The following is an 11,315-nucleotide window of genomic DNA, read 5'->3' on the forward strand; positions in this document are numbered from 1 at the left end:
GCAAAACAGCAGCCAATAGAAAAATTATTAAAGCAGCTCATCATGTTATTATAGCCCATGAACAATTATATATCCCAATCCAATACAAAATTCCACTTGGATTCAAAAGAAAAAAAAGGAAAAATTAATATATAGTAAAATATAAAAATAAAAATAAAATAGAAAATCCATACCTCCATTTTCCATCCATTAGCACTTCCCTTTTCCCATTCAGCAAAGAAAAAAAAAAAGCACTTCCTTTTTCCCTTCCCTTTCTGCTGTACAACTCCAAGAAAATTTTGCTCCATTCTTCTTCAATGCTCTCAGGACTCAATCAATCAACTTTTTCCAACTAATCCAACTAATGAATTCACAAGGTGATCGATAGCCGAGATTGAGAGTGACCCGATTCCTCCACGGCGCTTTATTATCATTATCATTATCATCATCATTATTATTATAGTTTAACAGCGTATTTCCGCAACATAACCCGTTACTATATTCCGAGATGAGAATAGCTCAAAGCAGGGGAGCCCTGCAGGGGAGGCCCTTCCTCTTGTGCAGCCGCCTTCTCGGCTTCAATGCCGAGCTGACCAACAACTGGACATCATCCGATGACTCTGCCAATGAGCTAGTCGACTCCTTGTCATCGGTGCTGTTTATGGAATCGCCACTCTCCTTCAGGGAGAGATCGGTGAATTCCTCAATCGGGATTGTGATGAAACTGCTGCGGCTGATCGTGTCTTCAGGCTTTAGTGCTGGTTCAACTGAGACCTGGGATGTATTTTCCGAATGAAATTGAACCGTTAACAACTGCAGAAAATTAATGAAACTAATAACGGGTTTAATTGGGGTATCATTTAAGAGTTTTACTTTGCAAGCAATTGAGCAGAAGCGATTCGGAGGATCCTGCAAGTATCTTCTGCAGGCTTCGCAGGTGCCTCCGTTCTTCGATTTTGTGGACGGTTTTGTGTCCTTCGATTGTGGCCGAGGATTTAGATGCACTGCTTTTTCACCGTTGATCTTGTACGTCTGCCATGATGAGAATCATTAACGTCTTCAATGAATCATCAAATTCGGAAAGGGCAAATTATCAACTGAATTCGACCAAAACTAATCACCAACAGAGTAAGCGACGAATCAAACCTGAATTTTGGAGCAGTCGAGGTATTTCTGCATCTCTTGGAGACGGACAACGTCCTGATAGACGTACTTGCAGATCTGAAGGCGGCGGTGGAGGCTGTGAACATTCAAGCAGTGCCTGCATAGGCCAAGCTTACAGTCGATGCAGAACAGATTCTGCTCATTCTTCCTCAAGTACTTGTGAACGAAGCACGAACTGAAGAACTCTCGATGGAGCAGCGTGCTAAGCCAATCCGAGGTCGACCTATTCTTGATGATGATCCGACAGCCTACCTGTCAAGCATTCCAGTAGTCACCATCGGTAAATTATACGAGTAATCGAATTCGATCAATTAACTGCATGATCTGACTACAAGCTCATCGCAACCCAAAAGATCAAAACTCGAAAACCATATCCAGCACTCAATGGGAATAGAAACAAAGCAGTAGAAATCCAACACCAGCTCCGAGACAACAATATCTCGGCGAAGAAATTGTCGGGAAGTTCCCCCGGAAAAGGTACAACAACACATCACTCTTTCTAATTCAAATGCATAATTCATCTTACCCTAAAGTTTATCATAAAAAAGCTAAAAGAAATTCAAGAAAAACACGACAAATTTCAATGGAGACCGAAACACAATACATCAGTGGCTGCTGCATCAAATTCAATGATCTAACTCACCATTTGCTTGGCTCTTGAGGGACAACTGAACTCTCCTTTTCTTTCAGAAATGAAGATGAACTGATTGAAAATAACCCACCAAAAAAAAAAAGAATTGAAAAAGGAAATCAGTGGGAAAGAAGAAGGAGATGACCAAAGATACGATTCTGGGATTATATACAGTTAGAATTTTTTAGATTGGAAATTTTTGGATATCAAAATCTTTTTTTTTCTTTTTTTTCTTTTTTTTGTGGGAGAGAGCTGTGTCCGGGTATGTGACTATGTGTATATAATTTGGTTGCTTCCCTTATTAAAGCAAAGCTGCTACAGGCGGGAAGGTGGGGGAGGATCAGATCGTACGGCCCGCAGATGGGGTGGGCCTCACTTGAGATCGCCGTTGCTTGAGCACCGTCGGATAACCATGGTGAGCCACCGTCGTGCCGGTTCCGGCACGTGGCAGGATCATAACGGGTTAAACGTTTCCCGCCAATGTAACCGAGATTTCCGGCGTCCGCTTTTGGCGATTTTGGTGGCGCCGCTCCGATACAATCCTTTTTCTTTATATTTCACATTTTATTCTTTTTTTAACCTTAACTAACATGGTTGTTTTTTTCCCTTCTTTTTCCCCCCTTTCCAGTGACACTTAGTTAGTGGTCAATGTGTTTTTGTCTCTATTAGGCTCAATAATCATATTATTTGTATATATTTATATTTACGTTTATATCATATAAACATGAAAAAGTTGGTTTGAATTTTTACCCAGCAACAACAGCAGCTGCACAGTGCAAGTACAGAAATTAGATATTGTTTTTTCCTTTAGTTGATACAGTCAAATTTATTTTGGTAAATTCCATAATACTTAATAGTATGCTGATTTGTGTACCATGACAGTGCGCCAGTTTTCTTACTCATAAACACATTTACTTCGAAGAGGCAAACCAGTTCCATCAAAACTATACACACTGACACTGGAAGAGTAAATATACCCCCTGCAGTGGAAACGACCGGGCACGGGATGCTCGCGACCACATCTTTCCCAGAAATGGGTGATGTTGCCTCCAAGGATGCCTTCGAATGGCTGTTAAGTGACCCCAAGATCCTGTGTGGTTCAAAGCTTGTGTGCCGATGCATGGACGACATCGTCACTCGCAAGGTGCAGTTCCATATGATCAACTGCGCTACCACGGGGAATCGAATTACAGAACCGGATAATTTTATTTGATCCATCAATACTTGTTTTCCTGGCACCCCAAAATCGACTAATTTCTTACTTGACTGAAAGATCAGGCCATCAATAAAAGTAGCCATGCGGAAGAAAATTAATCATCTACGTTCATGACATTAGCAGAAGAGAGGACGCGTGGATGGATGGAAGGACATCAACGAGGAGTGCTTCCGCCCTACCCCAGTCCCAGTGCCACTTCCCCCGTGAATCGTCAACCTTACGTGTGCGATCGAGGTGCTCTATAAAGATAAAAGATCGATTGTAGGCTGACTTTGAAGGACTATGTGATTGCTTTACTCGTCATCCAATTCCGCTATGAATTACGATCACCCAAAGAATTGGCTTGATCTGGAAATGGGACGACCTATCTATAGCTACATGAATTTGATTATAATTTCTTAATTAAGTAAATGGTCCAGCCAATTGAACCGGCTAGCAAAGTCAAAAAAGACAAAAAAAAAAAAAACCCAAATATAGGGGGGAAAAAATAAAGACAGAGGTCGCTGGTAGGGAAGGGCAAGGGCGTGGGCCCTACCCACCCAGGAGTTCACCAGCGTGGCGCCCGCAGAGGACGTCGGCTAGCAACCTCAAAGGTAGATTTAGGGCCGTTGTTCGATGCCCCTAGTCCCTCCCTCCCTCCCTCTCTAGCAGTTGCCTTCTCGTCCTCTTAATCTTTTTTAATTTTAAAATTTTAAAATTCAGTTCTTATTTAGAAAAAATGTTGAATATTTATTTCATGATAAATATCATTTAATTTTTATTTCATCGTATATAAAAAAAAGCAATATTTACTTTTGCAATATGTATTTTACACTATTTATTTTGTAATAAATAAATATATGTATTTTTTATTTAGCAATATTTTATTTTACAATATTTATTTTACACATATAATAAAAAGTATTTACAATATTTATAATTATTTTATAATACTTGATTTATTTATTTTACAATTATTTTACATTTTTAGTGTATTATAACTAACCATCGTGACAATTCGTTTGGGCGAATATGGTACAACGAAAATAGTCCTTTTTAAAATAGAAGTTATATGTGACTTCATTTATTTGCTACAAAAATCCACATCGGCTATTTTTTAATAAATAATTAACAATTCTTTTGTTTTCAATTCTATTTACAATTATTTTTATGAGAGACATTATTCTTGTAATTTCGGGAAATCGAACATTAAGGTTATTCTTCCTCCTAACAAGTCTGATTTTATGGCTCGAACTTGTGTTTTCCTCTTTATGGGAGTTGGAGTTGCTTATCACTCAACCAACAGTTTATTGGTTACGTTCATTATATTTTAACTTTACTGCACAATTTTTTATTATATATATTTTATTATTAATTTTATAGACTTATTAATTTTATGTTATAAAAAAAATCAGCTTCATTGTACAATTATTTAGCTGTTTCGTTTCAACTTCATTTACAATTTTTTTTTATTTTCCTCTTTATTTTAGATATTTATTTCCAATCATGAGTCATTTAATCAAGAAAATCAATTATATAAAATTTTTAATAAAAATCTTGCTCAGGAGATTGACGAACATCCACATTAATTTATATAGAACATATGAGTTATAACGAGAGTTACTGTTGACCTGCACTTAATGTATAACCGGTAGATCAGTTTACGCAAAACAAGTTAGTTTGAGCAAATAACTATAATATGCATCAATTTATTTAAAAAAAAACAAAGAAAAATTATACAAACATATGGTACACCGGTCACCACCACTCCCTCAAACTTGGTGCCTGCGCCATCAAAGGCCGACGGCAATTTCGTCTAGGCGGCGGCGGCGGCCGGTGCAAAAAATTGATAAAATCAGGTTCGATTTGATTAATAAATCGATTTATTAATTTAGTTTTGCATTGGGTGACGTGGCACATTATTATTGATACACGTGTTAAGATGAATCACAAACAACTCTATAATATTATGGGTGAAATATGCAAAAGCAAAATTTAAAGGACTATAAGTATAATGGGCAAAATATATAAATTATAAACCGAAATGTTGAAAATTCAATTATGGAGATTAGCTAGGGTACTACCATAGCATATAAATCAGCACACTATTGTAAAATCTACCATTTATTAGGTATGTCTAAGTTAATAAAATTAGAAAACTATCAGACACCCACATCAGATGTGTAAGAAAAAACCCCTGCATACATTTGTCAAGCTCAACCATAACTTTCTTTACTACAACCGGAAGACGATCTTCTGGTATCGCTTCAAGATCAGCAGTTCTTGCTCTCAGATTAGTTTTTATATAAGTGATCGACGGATCATGTTACCTTGCACATCATACATTATAGATCAAAGTAATGAAAGAACCAATAATTAATTGCGATATAACGTCCAACAACCCTGATGCAGGATAGATAGATTCTTCCACACCTGCGAAATGTAAAGGATGATTGCAGGAATTTAGTTTATCCTCTGTCCGAGTGTTTTTCTGAATATGTACATCATCAAAATAGGGCAGCAAGGCAAACGAGGTGAAGGTCCAAATAGACATATCTGATGAGCCCAAAACTGTTTATACTAAAGAACATCTTTGCGAAACGGCATTCTGTGTGGGTCATAAAACAAGTAACGCTTCCATGCCGATTCCCCAAGATGGGATGTAGTCCGATCAAGTTCACTCTCACAAGAATGCCCATGCGGACTCCGAGGCTGTCCAATCCAACCTCCTTCCACATAACAATGCCCCCTCATCAAATTTCCACATTGAGAATGGATAGTCCGCTGGAAACTCAATCTGCTACCAGGCTTTGCACTATAATCACTGATGAGGGCATGGAAAATATCCAGGAAAGGCTACTCATGGATGGCGATTTCCCGAGAAAAGGGTGCCCAGATGCTTGTCAAATTCTAGATTTAAATCTCTCTGAGCTGCTCAGGGCTTAGTCGGAGTGGAGCTTCCTCTTTTCACACCGCTTCACATACCAAGCAGCATGTTTCTGAAGGCCCATATGGACCATTACCTTAAGGCTGGCGAGCATAACATATGTGATCGCAAACAGGACGAGGATCCAGAAGAGCCTCCACGGGAGGGGACTGTAGGGAAGGTGAGCGGCATACACTGGAGTCAAAACTCTTATTACCTGAAACCCATAAATTTGGAACAACCTATGAGAGTCTTACCCGAAGCAGATAAAAACAGTTTTTCTAGCCAAGAGCGGTTCCTTTCTCGCTTTGAAACAAAGTGACTTTGTCTTTCTTAGACTTTATATGATTTATTTATGCTATTTCTATGTATCTAGTGAGTCCCATGGGCCATATCAGGTCCAATTACTAAACTATGAGGGAATAGAGCTATTTAGTAGTAAGAAACAGTCCAGACTTGTTACAAGCTTCAGGAGCTTACCACACAAGCTGGTGCAAGTGGGACGAAAGTGAGATTATTCTTTGTATTAGTTTGAATATTCAAGGTCTGCATAAAAAAACAGCACATGTTACTCGGGAAAATTATAATAAAATTGATTAAACAAATGCTCTGGGAGGTACAAAAAGCCAATCAAAGGTTATAAGGCAATACCTGCTTGCAGAGGTCTTCAAGAAACTCAGAGTATGCGATTGGTTTTATGTCATTGAACTTTGCAATGAATGAATGCTTTATTATATCTATGGCTATCTCACATACATAAACCAACATAGCATTCTGCAAATCCGAAATTGAGAAAAATGAGAGAGCCCAAGAAAAAATGAAAAAAAATAAAATAAATCATCTCATGTATGAAAGTCACCAGGATATTTGCAAATAACTTACGAAAAGAAAACTTTCAAACCAAGGATCCTCAGCCTCCAGGATATTCTGAGCTAACACAAATAAGACGAATGCCGTAATGTGGAACCTCTCAACAGAATCTGCTTAACATAAAGGGAAAATTATTAAAAGAACACTCAGAAAAAGTATTGGATCAACATGCTAAGACACGAACTGGAACTGGATAGAACACTCAAGAAACCTTAGAAGAGGTTAATTGATTCATGGTTCCAACTACTTATTCGTATTATACGTGAGAATATAGAGAAGAAAAAGAAAAATATTAAAAGTATGAAATATTGGCAACTATTTAGTATAGATGCTATTTGCCAAGTTTTGTAGCCATACTGGATGGAAGACATGGCTGGTCCAGACTTACCATAATAGACAATACTGTGAATGTTGTCTTTGCTAAAACGCTTGAAGACGTTGCTCTTTATCTCTGCAAAATTGTTGGAAACCAGCAATGCAAGCAAAGCATTATTGTGCGCAACGATGCACGCTGATAAGGTAACCGCCTGAATTAACAGAATGGATGAGTGAACAAGTAAGGATAGTTAAGGAAGTGGCATACTCTTTTTCTCTTTTCTAAGATTGCAGAATAGAAAGAGAGGCAGGAAAAAAAAAGAAAAAGAAAGAGAGCAATTGAAAAGTGCAGAGTCTATAAAAGTAAAGGATATTTGATGAAGCCACAGCTAATGCTAAGTCGGAACCAAATCTCCGCTTCCAATAGTCCAGGTTCTCAGGCAGACAACTTGCAAGTCCATCCGCTGAATTAAATAGAGTTTGCAATACATCTCCACCAAAATTTTGACATAATTTATCAAATATCTGCACAACATCAAAGAAAATACAAATTACGCTAGACAGTCGAGGCATGAAAAAATTATAAAGGCAAAAGTATAACCATGATTGTTGCATATTTGATCCCAACTTTTGCCTAAAGTGGAAGATGATGCAACAGAGCTAACATCAAATCAATATGTACACTTCCAAGGAAAAGAACAAGCAACTCCATAAGTTTTCCCGCTAACCTGGTTTATACTACAAAGACATGAACAATCAGCATGAAGTCTGCAAGATCACAACGTACATGTTTTGACAAATGTGAATGACTGAAGTGCATTTGGCCACAGAGTCTTTTTCTTACCTCTAGCACATTATACACAACGTACAGTTTTATTGTTCCTTGGCCGCGGATCATGTGATATATTAAGCTGATATCTGCAAGATCATTGTCAAAAGTCATTGAGTCAACACATTATATAACCTTAAGAGAATCTTAAAAAACAACTAGCGAGTAAATTTTAAAGCGTTTCAGGGTGGCATTTCAATTAGTACAGAAAGTAAATATAACAATGGTATTTTTTCTAACCTATCTGCTGCAGGAGAGTCACTCCACAGATGAGCACAATGAAACAGCCTAAATCAGATAACTCTGCAGCAGAAGGCTTCTTCAACTGCCTGGCAAAACCATGGTTAGGTTATTTCGTTTCATACATAGTTGCCCATGTCTACATCTCAGATTAAATTGCATGGAAAAAGGAAAGTGAGGAACAAATTACCTCATATTTACAGACTTCCAAATAACTGTCAAAATCCTTGCTGGCATGATAGTCAACAAGGAAAGAAACGAATCAAAACAGACAAAGACGCCAACATCAATAAGCTGCAGAGATAGTTTTCGTTGATAAGAATCAATGAAACTGTATTAAGGTTGTACATAAGAAGTGGAAATATGAACTCAAAAGATAACTGCAGGTATTCCACATGATAGCTTATGATGGATGTGCTTCATCCTAAATTGAAAGTAATCAAATAACAAGAACTTCACACACCAAAAGCTCACTAGTTGAAGATGATATCTACTTCTAATTTTTCTTTTTCTTTTTCCGGTGGCATATCCATGATTAATTCCATAAGAAGTACATGGAGTACAGGTTGCTCATTTTCAAAAATTAAACAGGTTTTGGAGTATGTTTTGCCAGAATAATATGTATCTGTAAAGACTTTCCTTCTATTAAGATCAAAACCAGGAGAGACAAAATTACCAGCTCACATCTCCAAGGTAAACGGAAGATAGTATCGTAGACTCTCTCTCTTTCTTTCTCATTTCCAGGAGTGGTTGTACCCCGCAATGAATTCCCAATTCTCATTTCTTCCATGAAGTACTTCAATGGCGATCTCTCCACTTGAAATAGACCTTGGATAAAGAAATCAATGAGGACGATCTTTACTTGTAACAATAAGGCAAAAAAGGAAGGAAAAGCTTCTGAAAATATCTTACTAAAGCTTAGCCTGAAGTAGGCCCAGTGGCTTCATTGTTAAAATAAAATTGAGAAACAAAAGTTTGATATTTAGCCTAACACAAATCCTCTGCCACGGGGTAGGTGCATCTTGTTGAACAGGTCATAGTGTCCATCTGTTTAAGAGAGAGGCTTCTGCAAGGGCTACAGTTTTTCCGACAATTAGTCTTGTGAGATTGAGAGGCTTAAGCTCGATTGCCCAAAAGACCAAAGTTTCATATTCTTTTAGCATAGAATTGAGCAGAAGAAAAGAATTTTGAAGGGGCTTCTTAGTATTGGATCTTCGGATATATTTACCAATCCTTTTGATTGTATGTAAATAGGCATGCTTCAAAGTGAATAAGGTGTTGGAGGCAATGCTGGTGCAGAATATGCATCAGCTCATGGAAATAAGTGCAATCACAGGTCGGGGATTCCTGACTTTATACAAGAGGTGCATAAGAAATGAAACCATCATATGGAGTGAACCACTTTATTTGAAAATTCTGTTCCATTTCATTGGTAGGAAATGCAGTCTTGGTGACAGTAAACCAATCGGAGGGGGCACAGCGACTCTTGGACACACTTATAAATGACCTCCCAACTATTATGTTCAAACCATCTTCAGCATTGTACTGTCTCTTCCGGACAGCCAATACAATTTTACACCAAACACAGTAGTGTTAATCAACTGAAGCATCAACATATCTATCCCGTGTTCCAAACATAAATGTCCCAAAGGGGTTGTGCTACCGTCAGGATAACTATCATCTGTTCTACATTGTTCAAGCAAATGCCAATTCAGTGATTCCCCGGATGGTGTCATGATTCCAAGAAGCATACACCACTTAGTGACTAAAACAAGCATACACCACTCAGTAACTACTTTGTCGAGTTCCATCTAAACCAAGGATAGCGTGACGGAAAACCTTGCATCACATGTGAAACCTAGCACTCGAACAAGTTCTGCTTAAATCCATCGATTTTGGCTCGCAAGCTCAAGCACACTTGCTCACCAATTCTTAAAATCCCGGGTCCCTCATGACCACAAGCAATCCCCACCACCACCATTTACAGAACAACGGGAAAGCACAATTAAACAGCACAAACAATCACATGGAATAGAGACCAATGCGTTGACTCACAATGGGGATCCTCAGACATGACGCGCTTCCAATCCAAGGACTCGATAGTCTCCAACTTCACCCGACCGCCACCGCTGGGCGTCCCGCTGTTGTGTTGCTTCCCCGCTACCTCGAACCCGACATCCTTATCCTCCAGCCTGCTCTGCACAGCTACCGACGAAACCGCCGCATCAGCCTCCTCAGTCCCTATGTTCCCCACAGACCTCTGCCTCAACTCCCCAAAGCCGTACAAGTTATTGCTCTGACACTCCGCCGCCGGCTGCTCCAGCACCACCACTTGACTCAACCCAGAGCTGCAACTCCTGCAGTCGAACTTCACCCCGTTCGGAACATGCCCGTTCCCGTTCTCGGAAAACGCCGTCTTCCCGTGATCCGAGTCGGGACTCTCCGGGATGATTGAGCAGGGGGCCTGCTTCTTGTTCTTGTTCTTGTTCTTGTTCTTCCTCCTGTGCTTTCGCTTCCCGCGGAGGCTATCCGATTCATGGCCGGGAAGTGGATCTGAATTCGATCGGGGGAAAAACGGACCATTGCCCAGCGATTCCTCGTCATCGTATTCCTCCCCCAAGTGGGTGCTGCTCAGGACCTCAAAGGATAGCTTCCTGCCTCCCGATCTCAAATCCATGGAATTGGGTGACCGGAAATGGAGTGAAGAGAGAGGAAGGAAGATGATCAATGGACTGAAGCGGTGCTGGCGGGCATGTCGTCGACAACTTTTTCCGGTGGAAGGGCGTCGTTCTTAATCAAGACTGCGTCGGACGAACTCTTCTTTCGCGTTCTCGGTTTCCGGTTTTCCTGATCGTATAGAAAATGGAGATCGGTTTTCCAATTGGGTGTAGTGTGAAGACGAGCTGTCAGTTGATATTACAGTAATATTTGATTTTGCTCCCTCAAGTTTTACACTTTCACAGTATGCACCCTGAAGTTTGACTTTTTTTACCCCCAGTTTGTGTCTTGAATTCTTAATCTATTTTGTTACATTTGTGATTTTTAAGAGCTCTCAAGAATTCTTAAGGCAAAATAATCATTTTAGAGAGATAGATGGTATAAAATTCCAATTTTATCATATATATATATATATAAAGTTGTATTCCCATATAATTTTATATTTAGT

General features: G+C 39.1%; 2 protein-coding genes across 2 annotated transcripts; both read right to left on the minus strand.

Moving 5' to 3' along the window:
- Positions 1–16: 16 nt before the first annotated feature.
- LOC116193562 lies at positions 17–2,068 on the minus strand. Its single transcript, XM_031522307.1, has 4 exons — positions 1,787–2,068; positions 1,126–1,395; positions 853–1,011; positions 17–753 (listed from the first exon to the last, which is right to left on the minus strand). The coding sequence occupies exons 1-4, from the start codon at positions 1,787–1,789 to the stop codon at positions 499–501; spliced, it is 687 nt and encodes a 228-aa protein (XP_031378167.1). The 5' UTR covers positions 1,790–2,068; the 3' UTR covers positions 17–498.
- A 3,259-nt stretch (positions 2,069–5,327) lies between these two features.
- Positions 5,328–11,027, minus strand: LOC116196320 (protein POLLEN DEFECTIVE IN GUIDANCE 1). Its single transcript, XM_031525985.1, has 11 exons — positions 10,205–11,027; positions 8,826–8,977; positions 8,340–8,443; positions 8,150–8,238; positions 7,925–7,998; positions 7,455–7,605; positions 7,154–7,321; positions 6,778–6,875; positions 6,547–6,669; positions 6,376–6,441; positions 5,328–6,112 (listed from the first exon to the last, which is right to left on the minus strand). Exons 1-11 carry the CDS (start codon positions 10,824–10,826, stop codon positions 5,912–5,914), a joined length of 1,848 nt encoding a protein of 615 aa, XP_031381845.1. The 5' UTR covers positions 10,827–11,027; the 3' UTR covers positions 5,328–5,911.
- Between the last annotated feature and the right edge of the window lie 288 nt (positions 11,028–11,315).

This window comes from Punica granatum, chromosome 2 (assembly GCF_007655135.1).
Source record: "Punica granatum isolate Tunisia-2019 chromosome 2, ASM765513v2, whole genome shotgun sequence".
Classification (NCBI taxonomy): domain Eukaryota; kingdom Viridiplantae; phylum Streptophyta; class Magnoliopsida; order Myrtales; family Lythraceae; genus Punica; species Punica granatum.

Coding starts and splice junctions, on each gene's coding strand:
- LOC116193562 (XM_031522307.1), bottom strand. Junction 1,012..1,125: donor TCGACTGCTCCAAAATTCAG/GTTTGATTCGTC, acceptor TCATCATGGCAG/ACGTACAAGATCAACGGTGA. Junction 754..852: donor TCTGCTCAATTGCTTGCAAA/GTAAAACTCTTA, acceptor AATACATCCCAG/GTCTCAGTTGAACCAGCACT.
- LOC116196320 (XM_031525985.1), bottom strand. CDS start 10,826: ATGGATTTGAGATCGGGAGGCAGGAAGCTATCCTTTGAGGTCCTGAGC. Junction 8,444..8,825: donor TACCTTGGAGATGTGAGCTG/GTAATTTTGTCT, acceptor CTATCTCTGCAG/CTTATTGATGTTGGCGTCTT. Junction 7,999..8,149: donor GACTCTCCTGCAGCAGATAG/GTTAGAAAAAAT, acceptor ATGATCTTGCAG/ATATCAGCTTAATATATCAC.